The sequence below is a fragment of the Physeter macrocephalus genome, chromosome 5 (assembly GCF_002837175.3).
Source record: "Physeter macrocephalus isolate SW-GA chromosome 5, ASM283717v5, whole genome shotgun sequence".
Taxonomy (NCBI): Eukaryota; Metazoa; Chordata; class Mammalia; order Artiodactyla; family Physeteridae; genus Physeter; species Physeter macrocephalus.
In genome coordinates, this window is record NC_041218.1 from 81,766,440 (window position 1) to 81,790,485 (window position 24,046).

At 33.1% G+C, this 24,046-nt stretch overlaps 1 protein-coding gene across 1 annotated transcript in view; it reads left to right on the forward strand.

Annotated features, from left to right (window-relative positions):
• Positions 1-24,046, forward strand: part of SEMA3A (semaphorin 3A) — a 548,785-nt gene that overhangs the window by 406,221 nt on the left and 118,518 nt on the right. Inside the window, exons 7-8 of the mRNA XM_024129840.3 lie at positions 11,276-11,369; positions 18,693-18,812. Coding sequence (XP_023985608.1) covers positions 11,276-11,369; positions 18,693-18,812 — 214 coding nt within the window. The remainder of the gene's footprint in view (positions 1-11,275; positions 11,370-18,692; positions 18,813-24,046) is intronic.

The window sequence follows — 24,046 nt, forward strand, 5'->3', positions numbered from 1 at the left end:
AAGTTTACTTAAGATATAGTAACCCTGGGGTTTTTTGGGGGTTTTGTTTTTAATACATGGGCTGCATGATCATTGTATACAATATTAAAAGTAGATAAAAACGATATATATAGAAAAAATATCTAAATAACAAACTAGAGATTCAATATTTTGATGAATTTTCTTCAGTTTTTTTTTCCATGTAACTTACGTAGTTGTTGTATTACTACACATTGCTTCCACAATGACTTAACAAAGGTATTAATTCCAGATATTATAACATATTTAATATAAACATTTATTTTAATATCTGTATCATAATATATTTTGTAGGTAGGTCATAGTTTACTACCCTCCTCTTATTGGCATTTAAATTTTTTTTCAGTCTTCTAAATACCATGGTGAACCTCTTCTCGCTTTAATTTTAAAATTTTTATTTTCATTTGTATATTTTTCCAAAAGTAAAATAATCAAGTTAAAGTATATGGACATTTTTAAAGTGCTTTCTAATTCCCAAATTATTCTTTAAAATTTATGTTCTTCCCAAGAATTGACAGGATTGTCTCTTTCCTAAAATACCTTTGCCAAAAATAAAAATTATTTTTGTAATCTTTGCTTATTTGCTAAAAGACAATCATATATTTATGTCGCATGATTATAACAACACTTGAATGACAAAGCTGTGCTAAAACAAAGCTTGGTATAAATAAAATGTTAGTTGTTTTGGCCTCATTGCTTCCCAGATGGTATCTATGAAAAAATCTTGAAATGTAAAGAAACCATATGAATGGATTCCAATACTTCTTATAGAACATATGCTGCTTTCTATTGACATATTTATATTTAGGTCGATAAAATTCCCCAGTGGTGTCTAATCATGAATGTGACAAACACATTTATAAAAAGAAGTGCTTAAAAATAATAGCTGTACTTTCACAGTTTAGGATAAAAAACACTGATGCTTTGTGAAATTATAAGATGGCAAATACAAAATAACTATGTTTTGGACATAGAAGACTTAAAATGCACGTGGAAAGATCAAGTGAATTGTTCTATTATTTTACTTTTTGGGGACTTCTGATTTGCTCTTTGACTGAGCTCACTTTACCAGGTCTCACTGGGGCAAAATATTTTAGAGTAAATTGTTCATGTTCTGGAATTTCTCATTCTAGCCAAGATAAAATTTTCCCTTTCATTGTTATATACCTTGGGAGTTAACAGGCATTCGTAGCTGAATGATTAAACCATGACAGGTATGAGATATCTGCATAAACTCAAATTAAGCTCCTATTAAAAACATAATCTGCATGAAGTATGAACACATATGCTTTCTGTTTTCCTTGGTTTATACCATTAATTTTAATGATGACAAAAAGCAGATGAATTATGTCACTGATGTTTGTTTGAGGAACCCAGATAAATTCAGATCCCTTAAATTTAGAGGGCAAATCCTATTTAATCCAACTGTAAGAAGTGTATGTTGTTACTGGGTTGACAATGAATAAAGTGATACTAATTTCTCACAAACTTGGAAACAAAGTAATTTCATATATTTTTCTGCAAATAAAGTTAGAATTATGTTAGTTTTTTTCTACTTGTCTTTACAGTATTAGAGTATAATGTGGGGACTATATTAAATACAGTGTTATCTGTCATGGTCAATTCAGTTAAGATTAATTCAGGACCTAACATACGCTTGAAATACAAGGAAAACGCAGTTGATTTAAGAGATTTTATTATAACACTTTATGTATGATGTGTATTTATAAAGTAACATGGTGTGCAAATCAAACACAAAAAATAAGGTTTTTAGAATCCCTCCATTTATTACTGGTCATGGAAATTGTTTTTACCTGGCTCTGCTATATACTATGTGACCTTAGGCAAGTCATTTCTTCTCAGTCTTTGTTACTTCCTCTGTAAAATTAGTGTTATCACACTATGTACTTCAAGGGGTATTGTAATGATAAAAAAGTAAATACCTATAAAGCAGTTAGGAGAGTGTGCTTGGCTAATATTTACTTAACACATATTAGCTATTACATCATCATAGATAATGAGTTATCAACATGCTATCATAATAAAGATGTACCACTAATAGTGAATTTAGGATAATTAAAATTATAATGAACTAAATTTCTATATGGTTTAAGTATGCTATGTTAATTTGCATATCTCATTGAATCCTTGAGGCAATTATGTGGAGCATTTTCATTTCAATTATGTGGAGTATTTTCATAGATAAGAATGTTGACACATCAAAGAAATTTTTGAAACTTGTTTTAGAGCTTACAATCAATAATTGGCACAAGGGGTTATAGAATCTAGATTTTATGATTATTAATAATATTTTGACCACATCTACCTTCAAATTCAAATAACAGCAACAAAAAATCTGGGTCGCAGAAAAGCCATATAATCTCTGGAGACAAATTTTATAGGTAGGATTTCCGCCTTACTAAAGCAATGCTTGAACAGACTATAGAAATTGAAATCAATGATTTTAACCGTTCCTACTTACATTTAATCTAGAGATAAACTTTATAGAACTGTTGTGTACCCTGATGATATTATCCTTCTTTCTATTTTGGATCCTCAGAATTCCTCAGGAACAGAAATTATATTCAGTGAAAAAAGTCTGCATAGATGTAACTAGAAAGGGATCCCATATCATGAATATTAAATTGGACTATATTTTATATAACTGGAATATTTTTATTTAATAGATAAAATACATTTTTGTCAAAGCAATTATCATATAATTGGCTTTTGCTGAGAAAAATTTACTTTCCAAAGTGTATATTTGAAATGTATTGGCAATTATTGAATAAGCATAATTATAATTATTGACTCTAAACATTTTAGCATCAAATGACTATATTTGGGATTTAAAACCAAATCTTGTAATTATTGTACAGCTAAAACTACTCAAAAATATTAATTATCAATAATATGAGAAGGTATTAGTATACTCAATTCTAAAAATCCTTACAAGTATATAGCTTTTCCTTGAGCTTATCTTTCACTGAGATTCTTTTTCAATTAGCAGTCAGTCATTTACTTGCAGCAATGTTTTATTAGATTGTAGAGAAAAATAAAATTCTAATGTAGTATGGCTGCAATCATAGTGAAATCAAAGACAGGACTAATATATTATAATCAGGGCAGAAAATTATACTTGCTTTATTCACATAGCACTACTTTTTAAATTTCCCAGCCCTCAGTGACAGATACCAGGGTTACATTTCTTTTGTATCTTCCCACAATGTATATTGTTAAGTAACTCTTTCTGACAGGCTAATTTTTATGAAGTTTATTATTCGTAATTGCTCTTATATTCTTTTGAAGAGCCAAGGCCTCTTAATAGCTCTCAATTTTGAAATAACCATGGAAAATGGAAGATTTCATACAGACCAGGAAACCAAGTTTGAATGATTAGAATAGCAGGGGGATTGGGGCTGAAGTTCAATAGCTGAATTTATAAAAATAAATGAATACCAAATAATAGTATGTAGAGAATGAAAACGAAAATGGGTTTTAAAAGTCTGGATAATCCCTGTATTATGTTCAAGGACAGAGCCAAAGAAGAACAGAAGCAAATGTCCATATTCAGAGGGATAGGATGAGAGAATCATACCAAGTTAGAAATGGAAAGGTCTTTGTAGAATAGCTGATTTGAAAACTCTTGCCATGACTACGTAAAGTCAATAAACCCTAAAGATTGCTTATAAAACATATGTATGCTTAGCTTCAATTTTCTGGAACAAAGAATCCATAGCTTCACTGGAATATTAAAGGGAATTCTGATGCAACTGAAGTTAAGAAACATGAAATACAAAGAAGCTAAATGACTTGACCATCATAACACACAACATAAAAAAAATTCCTTTAAACTGCCGTAATGTGTAAGAAGAGCTAATTCTCCCCTCCCCAGGCTATGGCAATAGGTCTTTTCCTGTCACAAGGCTCATGTATCTTTAAATCATCCTATGCGTCACTGTCAGATTCATCATAATATTGCACCTCTTTGATGCTATTGTTCTCCAGCTAAAATTATCACTGTGTCATGAATGCATGCTAAATTGCTTATTCTGGCACAGAAAACTATCCACAGTTTGATTTCAAATTTATTTATCCACCTTATCTGTTAATATATGTATACAGTTTTCATTGTCTAAACTCAGTTTTATGTTACTTATCATATGAATTATTTCTATTTTGAGGGGATTTTGTTCATGCTGTTTCCTCTAGATGGACTAACCTGCATCTGTGCTTTCCTCTGCCCTCTCTCTATGAGCTCCTCTGGCCCTCTGCACCCATACCAATGAACACACAAACACACACATGCGTACTCCCAGATACACTCACCTCCCATCAAAATACATTTTTAAAGGACTAAATCAAATAAAACTTTTCTTTATATGCTGAAACATAAAATTATCTATTCCCACTTTGAACTCCTGTAGTTTCCAGTTTCTACTATCATAGGGTACATCTCACGCAGTTTTTTTTTTTCACGTAATATTTATGGTAAGCCCACTTTTTTGTATAGTGGTTAAAAAACATGGATTTGGAAAGAGTTCTGTTATCAAATTCTTACTCCATCATTTATTGTCTTTATGACTTTGAGTATTAAATGGAAAATGTCTCTGCTTCTCATCTGTAAAACTGGCACAATAATAGTACGGTTGTTTGAAGAGTAAGTGAAAAAACATAGATGAACCCTTAGGACATTATTAACACTTAGTATGTGTTCAATGTTAAGTGAAATAGCTACCAAATACTTCATAAACATTGTAATAGCATATGTATGTAATATTATTATGTAATTTTTATTGTAATTTCTTGCTCATTGAATTAAATAATTAAACCTTTCACGTTCATTTTCCAAACATAATTCTTACAGTCACAGATCAATATATATTTACTGTACATATTAATATTTATATAGTGTTTCAGAAAACATATAAATTAGAAAGTTTCTAAAATAAATATAGAAGCGCAAATCCCAATAAGAAATTATATATATTTTATAAGTAGAAAATTGTATTTGGCAAAAGCCCAAAGAGCTTCTCCAGTTTGATGTTCCACTAGCCAACATCCCAGAGATACATGGAGTAATTTCTGTAAGTAAAAAATGGTCAGGTAAAAGTTATCCTGGAATTATGGAGCTATTACATTGATAAGAAAGGTTTTTGAATTTCTACAAAGGACAATTTTGATAACTTTTCCCTCAATAAAATGGCTCTTTTGAAAGGAGTAATATTTATTAACAAGCTTAATATTAATAATAACTGATGAACTACAAGGTCCAATGAAAATTAAAGCGGAACAGGGATGTAAAAGCAAAGGGATTGTAACGTTATGCTCTTTGTCATTAAATTTTATTTTTTATCTTTTATAGTAAGAGTAAACTCGTATTTGAAGTGTATAACAAGTATCAATAATCTATTAATAGTGACACATACAACACTAAAAAGTTAAAGACTATCATGTTTCTTAAAACTCACTTTAAAGCTAGGTTTAATATTTGAATTTTGTAGTCTGGCCTCTACTGCCCAGTTGTGTTCATATCTGTGTCATATCCTTGAAGTATTAGCTCCTAGAGTCCAGGGCAATGCCCTTGCTATTCCTTGGATATAGTTTTTCTCTAGTGCCTCTTCTCCTCAGTCACACGGTCACTCATTTATTCATTCTTTCTTTCATTGAGCTTTAACTCAGTGAAAAGTTCTATCTTAGTATTTGGGAGAAATATATAATGAATCAGATTTTTCCCTCGCCTCAAAAGTATTTAATAGGAAGAAAAGAAAAACGTGCATTATTGAATAGCAAGTTTGAAGGTAACACATGGCACAAAGAGATTATGAATAGATTTCTATACAAGTTCCAGGGAGGAAATAGTTTTTTCTTCTGGGGAAAATTAATGAACATTTAATGGAGTGGTATTATGACTTAAGCTTTAAACAATGAGTAAAATTTTTGCCTGCACAGATTAGGGAAAAGTAATTTGAATGGAAGAAGGATGGCATATAAAAAAAATACAAGACATGTATTTGTTCATCTGTCCTGCCATTAAAAGTTACTTAGGGTAATCCCTCGCTAATAAAAATAAAAAACTAGTGATTTTACTATAATCTTTCCTTGTAGATTTCATGAACTTTTTCTACTATGATTGTGGTCTGAGGACAAATTTTCTTTCCCTAGAGGGCCTCTAATTTTCAGTTCTACTCTTTGCTGCTAAGGAAATAGGATCTAGCACTGTGTTGTCCAATAGAACTTCTGTGACAGTGGAAATGTTTGCATCTGTGCAATATTGTATTCACAAGTCTCATGTGACTATTAAACACTTAAAATGTAGCTAGTGTGACTGAGGAATAGGATTTTTAATTTTAATTAATTTAAATTGCTGCATGTAGCTCATGGCTATTAGAACTGCACAGCATAGATCTAGAGTCACTTTTTTAAGAGAAGTAAATCCGGATGAATTTTATCCACAAGTGGATCTCCTTTGGGTAAAATACAGTATGTCACAGTATTTCCTATGAGATCCTATTATGTCCCTTCATTGCAGAAGCCAGTAGTTTTACCCAGTATTGTCATGGCTTGTGTACTATTGTTAATTAGGATATGCACAAAGGAAACTAATAAATTATATCTCCAGGAAGTTCTGAAGACTTCTCCTAGGAAGTAACTTTAGAATTTAGTCTTAAAGGAAAGGAAGTTCACCCTGGGATTGAGGACGGGTGAGCTGGGGATAGTTCAGGCAGAGATGAGAAAAATATGGTGTGACCAAGGAATACTTGATAATTCATTAGAACTGGCAAACAAAGTATCTTTGTAAAGAGCAGGAGAGGAGAATGAGCAATTTGAAAAAATTTAATAATGTATGTTTTAAAATACTGTCCAAGTATTGGGTTTGATTAAGTTTATATAGTTTCGCACCCAAAATGGTTATTCTATCGCATATACATAGGATTTTCTTTTCATTTCATTTCTTTTTTACAAACATCATTTATGTTTTAATCATTAAATAAAACAACTAAAATTGCAGCTTTGTTCCCTAAATTTATTACTTGGACAAGATTGAGATTTAGGAAATTTATTGCCATGATGTCACCACTGGTTTATAATTTATAAAACTTTGGATTAGACATTAGCACAGTTATTATTTCCTCTAATGTCTTACCTCACCATAGTCTAATAACATTCAGGAAATCCAGAAGACAACGGGGAAAGAGTGGTCTTGAAAGCTAAAAATAGTTGCTGAAAACTGATGCAATCATGTAATAAAATATGGCACAATAATTTATATGATATGCTCACAGTATCTGCTAAAGCAATTAGAATCCATGCAGCTAGATTTCTGTTCATGTATTACTAAAAATGAAAAGTATTTCAGCCCAAGTAAGAATATAAGCTATGTGGTTTAATTGTATACATTGGTCTTAAGAGTTTTGGTCTTATTACTTGCATATGTGATCTGTTTAACACTCTTTAAAACAGAAAATCATTGAGTAGCAATTGGATTTCAAAAAGTCTTCCAAGTACAGCCAGACAGTTGTCTGCATGATATGCTACGTATGACAACATAGAATGTACAATTATATTAACACAGACTTCTTTTCCAAGGGGTCAGTATTTTCACACATCTAATAGGTCTCGTGCACAAGATAACAGAAACAGCAATATTGGTGTCTCTCAATCACATTAAGTTCATCAGATGTATTAAAAGGGTAGCCCTTTTTAATTGAGAATTTTTATACGTATTATATATTTTTTTAACATCTTCATTGGAGTATAATTGCTTTACAATGGTGTGTTAGTTTCTGTTGTATAACAAAGTGAATCAGCTATACATATACATATATCCCCATATCCCCTCCCTCTTGCCTCTCCCTCCCACCCTCCCTATCCCACCCCTCTAGGTGGTCACAAAGCACCGAGCTGATCTCCCTGTGCTATGTGACTGCTTCCCACTAGCTATCTATTTTCCATTTGGTAGTGTATATATGTCCATGCCACTCTCTCTCTTCCTCCCAGCTTACCCTTCCCCCACCCCATGTCCTCAAGTCCATTCTCTACAGCTGCGTCTTTATTCCTGTCCTCCCCCTAGGTGCTTCAGAACCTTTTTTTTTTTTTTAGATTTCATATATATGTGTTAGCATATGGTATTTGTTTTTCTCTTTCTGACTTACTTCACTCTGTATGACAGTCTGTAGGTCCATCCACCTCACTACAAATAACTCAGTTTTGTTTCTTTTTATGGCTGAGTAATATTCCATTGTATATATGTGCCACATTTTCTTTATCCATTCATCTGTCGATGGATGCTTAGGTTGCTTCCTATACACATTATATCTAACGATTTTTTTTTTTGTCAGAAAAGCTTTTGAACTGGACTGTGGTCTAGCTATAGAAATGAACAGTTTTCAGTGCATTTTGGGAGTCCAAAGTATTTACATATTTTTAAACATATGTCTTAATTTCTACTGATGAATATATAGGCAGGCATTTCCACTGTAGCATGAGAGATATTAATCAGTATAGGAAAGAATGATCTTATTTTGATAACTATAAACAATGAAAAAATAAATTAATGAATATTTTTGAGGGCATACTAAGTATTGTTTTATATACATTATTGCAGTAAATATTCCCAATCAACCCTATGAGATTTTCCTATCCTCCTTTTATAGATGACTGAGTTCCAGAAGGGTTTAGGGATTGCCTGAGGCCCAGATAATAAAAGGTACAGCCAGGGATAATATCCATTTCTGTCTGATTTCAACAGCCTTAGACTCCATTACTATGTGTAACAGGTATGAATTTTACACTACAAACATTTGTATGTAAGAAATATCTTTTAGTTCCCTATTCAGAAAGCAAATTAGATTTATTCCAGGCCCCATAGCACTAGGCTGGAAAGGAAATTCAATCTTTTACCCTTCAGTAGAATCCTGTAAGAATATAGAATAATTACACTGTAGAAACCCAGAAATTTGGACAAGAGTTCCATTTAAAGGAAAAAAGGCAGAAAGGAAAAAGGCCAGCTTTGAACACATTACCTGACACCGTGACAAAGGATAGTTTTTCATCTTCTCTTAAACTGTAACTGACATGCTTAACCTCTCTTCCTATGAAGTTTAATCCTTTACCTTGTAAATCAAATGTTAAACACGAGGTTGCAAGTACTTCTCATATACCTTGGCATTGTCTTACTAACGTGGATACATGATCCCAGACATCAAGTGTCTCACACTTTGACAGATAGCTCCTCTATCTCTGTCAGTATTTGTAAAATGTCTTATGAGGACAAGAAATTTATACTAATATTTATAACAGTATTTTCAGCCACACCACCACTTCTCCCTGATGCTTCCTCTAACCTGTGAGGACTAATCACGTAGACAAATTTTAATATTTTCTATCATTGTGGCAGTAGAGTGTATATCATCTACTGAGCATATTTATTTTGGATTTTTCCTAATTTTTGTCAAAATATACCTAAATATTTCTTAAGATTTCTTCTATGCTTCTTCTTAGTATATGGCAATAAATTTCATATTATAATTTTAATATTCAAGTGTCTATGACAAATGTGTTTTTGTAAATAAGTTTATAATTTGGTGACTTATGTAACTGTTTTTTAAGTAATATTTCTTTCAAGTTCTAGTAGGAAAGTTTACAATAGTAACGACTTGTGTTAAATTTTCATGTTCTTGTTGTAGTAGCAATATGAGCAGTATTAATAGAATAAAAAGTGTCTGTTTTTTATTTTGCTGCTTTAAAAATACTTTATTTCAATTCTTTAATCCTCACAATAAACATTTGAGATTAAATATCCATATCAACATTAACTTTTAGAAACCGAAGGCTCAGAGATATTAATTGGCCACCAAAGAACCAGAGCTAATCATTGGCCCAACTAGGCCTCACTCCTGACTCACTGCCCTTCCTACTACAACTTAGCACAATTCTGAGAAACCCCATAAATTTTTCATAGTGCAAATTTTAGAATTCAGCTAAAGAACCATCATTGCTAGGGGATAGCTATTTACCAAGTACAGAATCAATGCAAGGAAAAAGGAGACTTGGTAATTCTTACTTACAGTAATAAAAAATGGAAAACATTTTTGGTTTGCTTCCTTTTTCACTCTTCTTCCCTAACCCAAATGAGTTTTAAGAGTCATAATTTGAAACTCTGCCATTAGCTCCATCAGAGATATTAAGTGTTAACTAAAGTGACCCATATTGGCCATAAAATGAACACCATTTACTATCCTAAGAATATAGAAAATGCTTTTATGTGAATAGTAGAGAAATTGCCAAAACAGGTATTTTATTTCAGTCTGTGGACAAGTTAATGTGCTACTGGAAAATGCATACATATTCTGACCTAATTAATTTCCAGAGCACTTGGTTCTGAAAAGAATGCTCAGAAATACCCCAGTTTACTCCACTGTCATATAGAAGCCTCACATTCTGAGGACAGTGTCTTAGGCATGAGTTAGTTTTCTCCTTATTAAGGATTTTGTTGCAGTGCTTTCTGGCATACTTTCTACCATAGTCACATGTTCACTTAAGTTTCTGGGTGCTCGAGCCTCAACTGAGCAGACTTACCTGTGATAAAAATGTGTCACCTCTGTGCTTGTTGTCCTAAGGACACTATCTCCAGGCACACCCATCCTAATAAACAGTTTGATATTTCCCACTTAGAGAAATTGATAAGGATAGTTTCAGGTACCTTCCACCTTCCAAGGTGAGTAATTTTAAAATGCTTGAGGAGCTTGTAAGCATCAAAGTTGTAGGAATGACAGAGTGGAGGACGTTGACTGCTATGACTATTTCCTTCTGGAAAGTACATACAGAAAAGTGAGATAGCATATCTTCTTGCAGACATCTAATGTAGTGAGTTGTTATTTTTTCTCTATGTGAAGGAAGTAAAGGAGTTATTTGTTTAAATTTAACATTCTTTCAAGAGCCATTAGGGTAGCTCTTAGCATACCTATGTGATAAAATGATCACTCATCATAGCATGCTTGTCCTTTAGAGTTCACTTATACACTGTTACTTGCACCATGCTAAATGCTACTAAAAATCACCAAGCTAAATAGATATTTGTCTAGTAATAGGAAGGTTTTATCCCCCTTAAGTTATTCTGTCATCTCTAAAGTTTACACAAATAATAATACACCTTGATAGTGCAGAAGAATACTCAACCTCTCTCTGATTAACTGGCATGTTAAAAATACTTTTTATTATAAATAAATTGAATTCTTCTTTTTCTTTTCTACAGGACAACATTTTTAAGCTGGAAGACTCACATTTTGAAAATGGCCGTGGGAAGAGCCCATATGACCCTAAACTGCTGACGGCATCTCTTTTAATAGGTACTCAGTCAACAGTCAGCTAAACAGTGAATTTTCTATAGATAATAGCCAGATTGCATGTTCCTTGTTATATACCAAGATTTTTCATTATTAATCATAAAATATTTTAGGAGTATGTCAGTTGAGGTATTTTCAAATATTTTGAAAATGAAGAAGAAACACTAAATGCTGATTTGATTATTGTACTATCTAGTCTATGATTCTTTTTAATCAGAACGGTTTAATAGTATCTTTAAAATTGGCTGCTCAATCACTATACAACCCCCTAGACCTTTACAATTTTTGTTTTGTAAAAATATGGTTTTGATTTTCATTTTTTGGGAAGAGGCGTTTCAAGGGAGAATTTTGACAGGTCAGAAGGAAAGAATGAGATTCACTCTAGGTTGTTAATTGTAGTCCCAAGATTTGTCACACTCTCAGCATTTGGTCAGCTTAATCAGCACAATCCAACTAAATGGTAGTACAATTGACAGAGACCCCTTGTGTCACCGTGAGTTGACAAAGTCCTTCTGTATTCATCTTTTCGGACTTTAGGGCTTCTTCTTCTTTTTTTAATCTAACAAAACATTTTATGTATTTCCTGTGCCCTTTTCTTTAGCCATCTTCCTTTCTAGTTTTCTTCTTTTACTTCAACATTGCAGATGGGTGGTGAATGCTTAGCCATAGTTCAAAAGGATAGAAAGAGGAAGATAGAAGTAGGCAGAAGGAGAAAACTTTAGTTTGTTTCAAAAAATAGAGAATTCTTTCCACATTCTTTTAACCACTTCTGGCCTGGGATTAAATAATACACAAAAAGTGATATATCATTAAACAATTTTTCTTTTTCTTTTTTTGTTTTCTTGTTTTAACTTTTGAGTATGCCAACAACCTTTTGAGTATGTCAACAACCTACAGAAGATTCTGGGTCATTACCTTACTCCTGAATATATGTTTTTATATAATCATGTAGAAATTATGTAGCTTTTTGTTTTCTTTTTCCTTTTGTTTTCTTTTTTATAAAATATAGAAAGTAATTATTTGATAACACAAATAAATAATAAGTGAAACTTTTCAGGTGTAAACATTCTAATAGAATTTTGAATAATACATCTAGATTTTTAAAAGGTAAATTTAGGCTATTATTTGACATATAATAATTTCATAAAGTTTAGCCTTTTTATTTAAAAAAAGTCTTTTTTCTATTCAACGAAGTAAGACTCTAGTCATACTGACTACAGCATTAACTTGAAAATATAGTTTTTCCAGTATTCTCTAGTGTTTATCGCTGTTTCACTGATCCTTTTACTATTAAGAATAAAACCATTACAGCATGAATTATCTCCTCTATTGCTTTGGAAATGTAGACAATTTTAGTCCATTTGATCCATTTATGGAGCACTGTAACAAAAGTTTAAGACCTGAAGGAATGCAGCAAATGTAACACACTTATAATTTTCCTATTCGCAGATAGCCTAGTGATTACGTGTGGATGACTTCCTTAAGTGCACACACAGAAATTTGAAAACTGTCTTAAACAAAGGGGAGGAGTCCTATCTTGTTTGAACCTGCAGGCTATACTTATTTAAATTACATACTGAACAAAAAAAGATAGATATTCCTCAAAAAAGCAGTATGTAAAAGGGTGCCTAGAGCAGCTTTATTTTGTGGTATGTTTCTCAGTAGGGATTTGCTTATTTATTTTAATATTCCACTGAGAAAGAATGATGACAGCTAAGTATTACATAGTTCATATGGCATGCAACCACACAATGTCCACAAAGAATATGAAACGCCGCAGTTTTGGTTTTATGTTAGAACTTCCTTGAAACAGTTGTATAGGTTTGTGAAAAGGAAAAGAGAATGAGGGAAGTTTCACGAGTAAAGGAGAGGATGTATGGCTAGAAAAGAACGGTAGGCATTTCAGAGAAACAGCTTCTAAATGAAAGCCCAGATCTCACCTAGCCAGTACTGTAAAGTAATTGAATAATTTTCAGAGATATTTAGTGCTTATTGACAAAGGAGATTATTAAAGCCAACAAGTTAATTTCTGGATCAGTTGAGTAGCAAGATACAGAAAAATGAGCAGGCCATACTAGACCTGGTAAAATCCCTCAAAATATTTGCAACACTATTTTAATTCAAAAGCTGTGACGTCCTTTATTGAGGTTACTTGCTTCTTTATAACTATGCTATAATTCTGCTATGCCTCAGGAAAGAACATAATTTAACGTTAGAATATGCTCTCACTTGGTATTAAAGGTACTCCCCAAATTAATTAACTGTAATTGAGAACATTATTTGAACCTCTCTGAGCCTCAGTTTCTGTGTATGTAAAATGGCATGGCTATGCAAATTCCAAGTTTGTTGTGAGAAATAAGACAATGTAATAGCATACTATATTTGGGTACGTACATATTTCTGGCATATATTTGGAAGTAGAAACTGAAAAAAGGGGAACTGGTAATAGTGGTTGCCTGTAGGGAGGCTAGGAGAGAGATTTGGTAATGTATAAATTTTACATTTTTAATTTTGTATCATTTACAACTACTCAAAAAATGTTAGTTTTAAAAGGACAGTATTAACAAAGCCACTACATTTATTGTTATAGAAAAGGTTGCTTAACAAATGTGAAAATGTAAAAGTATTGCCATACCCTTCCACTCTCAAGAAGTAGCTTTCATCCATGCCATGTTGGGGGTGTGTGTGTGTGTGTGTGTGTGTGTGTGTGTGTGTGTGTGTGTGTGTGTGTGTGTGTGAGACATATTTTTTCCCTCTGTTTCTAATTACTCTGCTATGCTGTGAGTGGAATTTGCTTAAGGTGTTAACAACATAATGGCTTGGTCTTTAGGTTTGTTTGATTTTTGCTCATATCCATGATACACTTTACACCTGTGTTAGTAATGCTGTGATTTCATCAGGAAATATTTTTTTTTCACCTTCTGTTTCTTCTCACCACACCCTTTTTAGGAATTGTAATCCAATACATTAACTGATCTAAGCCACGTTTTTACTTCATTTTGAGCTGTGAACAGAAAGTACAGAGTACATATGAACTTTTGTTTTTAACACATGCTTCTCAGGTAACACTGCCATGGTGGAAATGCAGTTCACTAAATTTTTTGTTCATCTCAGTAAAGAATGCTTTCCTTAGAGACAATTAAGAATGGCAGTGTACTCAAATATGAAAGAGCAACTTTCATATTTGACAATTTCTAGCTTGTTAGTTACATCTGTCAGTACTAATTTATCCCAGTCTGATATATTATTTTTGAGACATCAAACTGCCTGTATGGTATTTTTGTAGAAAGTCTTAACAACTTTATTGGACAGAGTATCCACAACTACTTTTTGATGTGTATAACAATTCCTTGAGTATATTCTACCATCAATTTAATAAAATTGGACAGATATATTTTCTTTCACTAGTAACTTAGTATATATGGGAAAGCCCAAAAGTATGTATCTTAGCCATAATGCAATATGAATCATTGTAAGCTAACATTTACCTATACTTAGGGTCATAAAATTGGAAAATTAACACACATAATTTGATAACTTCATAAATGACCTCGAACATACAAAAGAAGTTTGGCAAGTGGGCTTTTTTAAAAAAATAAAAAATACATTTGTTCTCCAAATATAAGTCAACTAAGGTATGTAAATTGCTTAAACGCAGATATATATATATATATATTTAAAATAAATTTATTTTATTAATTTATTTCTGGCTGCGTTGGGTCTTCGTTCCTGCGCGCGGGCGTTCTCTAATCATGGCGAGTGAGGGCTATTCTTCGTTGCGGTGCGCGGGCTTCTTATTGCAGTGGCTTCTCTTGTTGCGGAGCACAGGCTCTTGGCGTGCAGTCTTGTTGCGGAGCACAGGCTCTAGGCGTGCAGGCTTCAGTAGTTGTGGCACATGGGCTCAGTAGTTGTGGCTTACGGGCTCTAGAGTGCAGGCTCAGTAGTTGTGGCGCATGGGCTTAGTTGCTCCGTGGCATGTGGGATCTTCCCGGACCAGGGCTCGAACCTGTGTCCCCTGCATTGGCAGGAGGATTCTTAACCATTGTGCCACCAGGGAAGCCCTAAACTCAGAAATTGTCAGATCATTTCAGATAGCCAAAGAATGTAATAAGTCTTTAATACAGGGTAGAATACACAATTACATTAAATGAAGTATAGTCTGAGTTGATATTATATATCTGCTTAAAGAGAATGCAAGAGTAGGATATTCTACCACCTATACAGTTGGGCCAAATAAAAAATATGTCATACAATTTCTGGAGGAGTCATCCTTGATAAGAATCCTATAGATATCTGAGCAGAAAATCTGATCTAAGGCCTGGTGTAAAGGAACAGTTAGTGATATTGAGCATTGACAACATGAGAATGTGCCCTCATGCCCACCTAATCATCTAGTGCCCTCCAGCTCATAGATATCATGTTGACTCTTGCTAAAAATAATATTTGAGTAGGAGGTAATTTCCTATGACTGGAGGCAACTGGTGCCTTAACTACAACCTTCCTTTGGTTTCTAAGTCAACTCTTTATAAATTTTGTCTTTAGTAATAAATTCAGTCACTAGCTCTTCTACTGATGAACTCTTCTAACTCTTCTACATTCTCTGAGTGACCTACTTATCTGCTGTCAAAAGAGAAAGAAAGTCAGTCTTTCTGCCTTTGCCTTCATTTATATTGTTTTTTGCCTTCCTCATGTGGGAATGGATCAAAAAAGAGTCATAAGTTATAAAACAGCTAAACAAATGAATATGAGAAACAAATACCTGTCAATATCCAAATAATGTTTATTTGGTTACAGTTTTCATTATTTCAACTGTATCTGGAATAGAGTTTACATATATTAGCAACCGTGATTATGAATTTTACTCACACTGAAAAAGCTAAATGAAAAAAACAATTAACTGATGATATTCTTTACTCTTCCATTTCTGATTACACTTACTGTTAGGCATGGTCTGGCTACAGTCTGATATGAAATTGCTCAGTTTTCACCTTTTGGTTGTTCTGTTTTCACCTTTCATGATTTTCATCACCTAACGTGGTTGAGGGGGCAATGAGGTTCAACTAGTAATTTAATACTTTTGATTTTTCAAGGTAAAGAGGATACACGTCACCCTATGACAGACAGGTGTTCCAACATGAAAGTATTTGAAATTGACATGAACATTTTAGGCTGCTTTCACAACACGTTTTTAACTAACATTCTCTCATTCACCTGAAGTTTAAAAATTCATCACTTCTATCAGTCAATTATTTGTAAAAAGATAAGGTGTCAACCTTAATAAAAATGTTACAGTGATTGAATATAGGTTAAAATTAAGTAGACCATATGCATTAAAATGTTTCAAAGTACCTTTGAAACTTATAGATAGCTTGTTCATAGTGTTTTTGTGCCTTTCGAAAAGGGTTATTTCTTTACCTTGTGGGCATATAGAACATTATTGTAGCATACTATGGTGAGAACAACTCAGATTTGAGCAACGTGATATTTAATTAAGTAAAGAGAAGACAAGATACTTTTGAATCCCAAAGATGCCATAATATGGCAATTTATGGTGTCATATGAGTACCATCCATTTAGCTAGTAATTTGTACTTAATACATTGTCACACCATCACTTTTATTTTTCTTGATTCACAACAATTGAAAATAAGTGATCAATTTTTAAAAACTCAGTCTCTAAGATAAGGTGTCTTTCTATTAATATTTAAAGTTATAACTTGGCGTTTCTCAGTGATTCTGTCTATGTAGCTATTCTGCACTGCTTTGGAAGTTTTCCAAAGCCTGGTACCTTCAAACCCATCAGAGAACCAGAGGAATTAATTTAGTTTGGACCACTGAAAATGTCTATTTTCGTTTCAAAGCCCTTTATTTGCAAGTGAGAATTGTGGGTGTGAATAAAGATATCACATAAAGGATCAGACTAATTAGACTTTCCCAAAGGTATTGATAACTGAAGATGCACAGAAAGTTTATGATTGATACACAAGAAAGTCCTTTGGAAATTATAGTGGTATATAAATGTTTTAAGTTATAATTTATGTATGCCTACTTTGTTTCCTGAATATTTTTCAAGTCAGTGAATTCAGAAACATTAGCGTATCCAAATAATCAACAAGATAATAGTAGGTTTTACTGTCATTATGGTAGATTATTTGGAGAAAATGTTACATTTATTGTTGTTTTGTTTTGCTGATAATTCACAGTAAGCAAGCAGGCAATAATGCATTTTCTGAATGGAATAATATGAGGCACTTTTTGTTTAAAGGAAAGAAAATGTAATTTTTACGAACTTCAGTTTATTGAACAGTGGTATGGTATATATTTAGTATAAGAGGCTTGGGTTAAACAGGCCTGGGTTTGAACTTTCACCTTGACTTGCCTAGTCATTAGCTGAGCAACCTTGGGTTTCTTGAGCTGTAAAATAGGGTTAACATTTACGTCATGGGGTTGTTGACAGAACTAAATGAGATAATTTGAAAGTGTCAAGCCAGCACCTGACTACTTTGCAAGCACAAATGGTATTCAATAAATATTAACTTCTTTTTCTCCTTATTTCTTTTTCCTTTCTATTCCAACCTTCTGATTATGATTCTCCCATTATTAAACTCTGACCTAGAGTTAATTCAACTTAAGTAGAAATGAGTCAAAGCACAACAGAATCTTGAGCTGTAGTGATTATGGCCTGTGTTTATCAAAATACACCGTTTTTCAAACACATTTCTGTTATATCTGAAACTATGTGGTGGACTTGTTTTTGGATTGTATGATAGCTCATACCAAGTTAGAACATTTTTCCCACTTGATATACTAAAAAATGAAAGGCAAGAAAAATTTTTGGCAAGGAAAATATTAGTCTTCTCTAAATTATAGCAAAATCTTATTAAGTTAGAGCCCACTAAAAAGGAAGTATATTAGAAATTTAATTTCCATTAAAATCAAAACTATAAGCAAGATTTTGCAATGAGACTTCACCCTAAAAAATAAAGATATTAGAACCATTGTAGTTTGAAACATATAAAAGCAGGCAATGTGATGCATATAATTTGTGTTTTGTACTTTGTCTTTGGTCATAATAGGAAATATAAAAGTTCATGTTTTAGTAATGTGCACTGAATCATACTTTACTCAGTTTTTCAAAGTTAGTGCTAAATGAGTAGTGAGATACTCCCTTCAGCAAAGACACAGGATAAACATAAGTAAGCTTTGCATAATGATGCAGAGAGCATTAGCGTGGTCTTAACATGAAACTTGTATTTTGTGTGTTTTGTTTCTCTTGCCTTAATTGAATTAAAGTATGTGTATGTGGTTTTATTTTGTCACAACACAGATGGAGAATTATACTCTGGAACGGCAGCTGATTTTATGGGGCGAGACTTTGCTATCTTCCGAACTCTTGGGCACCACCACCCAATCAGGACAGAGCAGCACGATTCCAGGTGGCTCAATGGTAGGTGGTGCGTGCCAGAGTGTAGGCACAAAACACAGTTATCTATAGTAAGTCAGTGGAGAGCTTTCCTTGTACGGTGCAAACAGCATGAGTTGAGATCTAGTGTGCAGATAAACTCATGGTGGTGACTTCATGGCTGTGTGTGTGAGAAAGTGGGGCAGAAAGAGAAAAGAGAGATTAAAAATTTAAGAAAATATTTGCTTTGTGCCAAAACTAGTTTCTCAGTAGTTAACTGTGGAAAGAAATAGATCTGGGCTGGAGCTACGGAAGGGAGGCAATGGAAAAAGATAAGATGACTTACCAGTCTTGTCTTCCAGGGACACCACAACAAATCTCATGATGTAGTATTTTTTTTCCTCCACACCTCTCATGTGGCCTTGAGAGCATAAGTTATTAAATGTTTGAAAAAATTGTTGTGCTGAAAGCATTACATTGAAAGTGTTTTTGAAAGGACTTTGTATCATTTCATTTGATTCTCCTTTAATCTTCCTAAAATTCTTTCTCCCATTTTAGAGGTTGGGAAATTAACACTAATATTTTATCTAAGATTACATCTAACCCAATAGTAGATTTGGGGCAAGAACCCAGTTTCCTGACCTTTAGTCACTAGTGTCATACTTGATGAAGCAGATACTTTTTAAAAAAATTTATTTTATTGAAGTACAGTTGATTTACAATGTTTTAATTTCTACTGTACACCAAACTGATTCAATTATACATATATATATATTCTTTTTCATATTCTTTTCCATTATGGTTTATCACAGGATATTGAACATAGTTCCCTGTGCTATGCAGTAGGACTTTGTTGCTTATCCATTCAATATATAATAGTTTGCAAGGCAGATATTTTTTTAATTGTCTTTTTCTTTTTAATACATAAATAAATTTACCATAGAAGGAAATTATAAAATTTATATGCCAAAAATAAATAAATACTATTTTCATTCAGATTTTGAACTAAATAATCCTTATATAAGTCTTCCATTTAGAGGTTTTTTTTTTGGATTATTCATTTATGCATTCATCAAAGTTTTTTTATAATCGTCCCCACCATATTTTCATGGTTATTTTTTATTATTAAATAATGATCTCCATTTATATCTGCCTTCAGTCCTATAAAATAAAGCTTCCCAGTCCCTAATCTTGCATTCATGAACTCTCCTTTGGTTTTATATGCCTCATTAATAAGGATGAAGCTCATGGCTTACAGTCCATCTATGTACTCAGTAAGATGCTTGATTATCTCACTCTTTGAACTTCTGCCACACTTGCTTCTCCTGCACTTCCGGGGTACCCCAAATTAATTTCACCTCTGTCTTTCACTGGTTTGTTAGAGAACAATCACAATATGCTCTAAAACCTCGCTGAAATTTCAGGAGACCATGAGATATGTGTCTTTGTTCTTCTATATCCCAATTCTAAAATGACTATTTAAATCATAAAACATACCTCAAATTACCTCAATCAGCATTTCATTCCTCCTGTAACAACATTTCTGATTGTCCTGTTATTTTTCATGTATTAGTGAAAATGATGTGCCCCTTAACTTCCACCTTGACCCTACTGCTTTTGCTCTTAATTGCACTGATTTTTTTTCATAAATTTACCCAATTTACTGTTTTTTGCTGTTTTTATCTCTTCTTCACCACTGATTTCTTCCCTGACCTGCAAACATGTTTGTCTACCCTATCCATACTCTCCCTTTAATCATGGTGTGCCACGAGGTCCCTAGATGTCTAAGTCCATAGCCTGGTTAGGAACTTGTTTTCTCAGCATTTTCACCAGATTTAGCCATTTTCAACCTGACTTTGATCCCATGAAACTGCTCCTCCACTAATGACTTCCTATGTTTTTTTTTTTTTTTTTATCAGTCTCCATTTAGACAACCTCTCCTGTGGTATTTGTCACTTAACTAGCCCTTTCTCTTTAAAAGGGTCTGTTCTCTCAGTTTCCTGCATTTCCTGCTCTCCCAATTTTCTAATAAGTTTGACATTACTTCCCATTTGCTGTTCTTTAAATGCAGATGATGCCTAAAATAATTCATGATTGAGTACAAACACTGTGGTAATCAAAAGGGACTGGACATATAGTCAAATACCCACCTCTGGGTGTAGAGGAGGTAGAATGGTGCCCAGGTGACCATCTGAGAAATTAGAAGCCTCATTAAGGAAAAGAAAAATGCTGAGCTGAGATCACGGTAAGGCTCTCTGTGTAAAGCCGTTGAAGACCGAAACTCTAAAATCCCAGAGGACAGTTTTGGAATATCCACTGTTAATTATTAAACCTAGGCTTTGTATGGACTCAAAATTAGTAGGAAAAAACCTCTTTCAATGTGGCTATCTGGTCTACTCTCAAACTGAAATATTTATGTAGGAGGGGAAAATGTTTGTTTTTTTGTTCAGCAAGAAGGAGACTTTGATCTACTAAGAACTCTAAAGGGCATACAGGCTTTCACTGTCCATGAGAAAGAAAATCTCATTAGAAGATGGAATAACATAAAGGAGAGTATAGTATCCATTTCATTTTCATGGCCTTGGAGGAAAAAAGTCATCAAGTTAAAGCTGCTTTTGTGCTACGCACTCACATGTTGACAGCTGAGTCTGAAGAATTTACACTGTGGGAAAACAGTCATTGTCTGCAGCTCTGTACTTCATCTCTGCAAATGTGTAGTTCATTTGAGAATTTAGTTATCAGTCTCTCAGCACTAAATGTGAGAACTGATTTTGCCAGATTAGCACAAAGGTTACATTTGACAGGGTGCAGAAACCAGAACTGCGGCAAGATGGAGGATGCAGACACATATGAGATAGAACCAAGGGACTGTGTGATTCACAAGCCTCATGAAATTAAACACCACTGAAGAACAAAATTGGAAACATAATGTTTACACATGCATGCATAAAATAAGTGAATTTTGAGGCATCAGCATAGACTACACAATCAGTTGTGCTGCCAGAAGTAATAAATTACTTTGCAAGGTACTTTTTGAAAGGTCTTCTGGGCTATTGAAATTAACTTTGGCACAGGACTTACTTTACTTTTATCAAATCAATTCAAACCAATTCAATTATTTTGGAAGAATTAGTTGGCCTATTTCAGATGACTTTTAATTTGTGTTCTTGTTAAACAAAAATTAAAAACACAACTGTTGTGTAGAATTGGATCTTGAAATGTCTCAATTTTTATGGAATTTCACTATTTTCATAATTACTAAAGTTTACATTTTTATAATAGTAGCAATAAAGGCTTAAATTCAGTTTCATTTTACCAGGAAACATTAGGAATTAAGTAACAAACTTTTAGATGAAGAAACATGAGAGATGGAATCTATTGATTTTTTCCATAACTGCTTTTTAAAAATCATCCTTTACACTAGCCGCTAGTTTAAGATTGCTCGATGTTAGAACAACTTTTGATTCCAGAAAATGTACTGGTATGAGTTGGACCTCATGTGCCAAAATTCACTGTTTTTTTCTTTTTGCTTCATAAATTCTTTTGATATTATATAGCTTTAAACTTCAATTCTAATTTTGGTTTACTAACAGTGTAAAAATTAGGTAAAATTTCTCTCTGTATATTCATAGTAAAAAACCAAGTTTATCCTGCTGTTATAGTAATGATTTCTTATCATTTATTGTGTAAGTATCATCTAGTTCTTGTACATATTAGTCATTCGTTAGAGCAGATGGATAGCTAACCCACATTTATTTTTCTATTTGATGGACACTATTTCTAACATTGTTTATTTATGTCTTGGACTAACATTGGAATGCTATATGATGGAAGGAAATACTACAGTCTTTAGAGTGAGACAGTGTTTTACCTTGACCTTGTACCTATTCATGGGTTTATAATACTACCTACCTCTTAGAGTTGTGAAAAAATTGACTACATGATAATGCATACAGAGTACTAAGCAAGTGATTGGCATGTAGTAAGCACTTAATAAATGTGAGTTTTTTCGGTATCCTTTATCCCGCTTCCATTGGGAGGAGCATGCTTCGTAAGCTTTGTCAGACTCATTCTGTGAGTGATTATATTTGAGTCAGGGTGAAAGGGCAGTCAGAGCTGGGTTTAATACATGAAACCACAAGGATCCTTTAGAGAGCCAAGGCCCAGTGCACACAAACAGACCTAATTACAGTGCCCAGAGTGTGAGACCTTCCTACTCATTTCAGGAAGACCTGTTTTCTTTTAGTGGAATTTCCTAAAAGGATTGTGCCTGTGGATAGACCAACTCACTTGCTTTTTTTCCTGTAATTGAAATGGTATGCGAGTCATCATTCCACTTCCTCTCACTTGTAACACTCATACCAGGATGGCTTGCCCTTATTGGAATCAGCATAGCTTCCTCTGTGGTCATGCACTAGGATATTTCATGTTCTCTAAAGATTCAAATTTCTCCACAAGATATATTTTTTTGAAAATAGAACCAAGAAATGTAACCACAAATAAATTCTGAGAGCACAAATTAATGCTGCATGGTACCAGATACCTAATCTTAAATCACTTGTATAACTCTTTTGATATACTATTTTAATTCTACCATCTTTAAAGGCATGAACTGTATCAGAGTATCTAACTGGATTTTTTTAATAAAATTAATCATCTAGTTTGGCATAATGTCAGACTTATTAATGATGCCATTTTGAACTATTTCTCTGCCTTGTTAGTAATATTTTGCTGGCCTTGAGGAAAAAAGCCCTCTAGAAGCCTTACTCTGTGGTTACATGAGCAGATGAGTATTATAGATGTTGAGTGACCATTCAGTTGAAACAACAAGAGCAACCACAAACATCCTCTATGAAAGAAGCAACAAAGACAGAGTCTTTTTTAACTTTTGAATTACATATTCTGTGAATTACATTCTGTATTAATTAGTTAACAATTCTGAAGTATCAGTGCATAGAGTCACAAATAAAAATATTAGTATTTTTGGTTATTTTTGGTGAAATCATGCTGAAACATGGATATGTAATAGTTTAAAATAAGTATCCATAACTATGTCTAAACACAACCTATTAGTTATGGTTTTTTCCTTATGAATCTATTACCAAGAAAAAAGAATGCCCACCTGCCAGAAATACAATTTTTTCAAAAAATACATACCATGAAATTATTCTACTCTCCAAATGATGATAAATTTAATACACTCACTAAATATGCCTTCTTTTTCTCATAAAGAGAAAAGTTACCAAAATATACCTTTACTTGCTCTTCTTTTCTGAGGA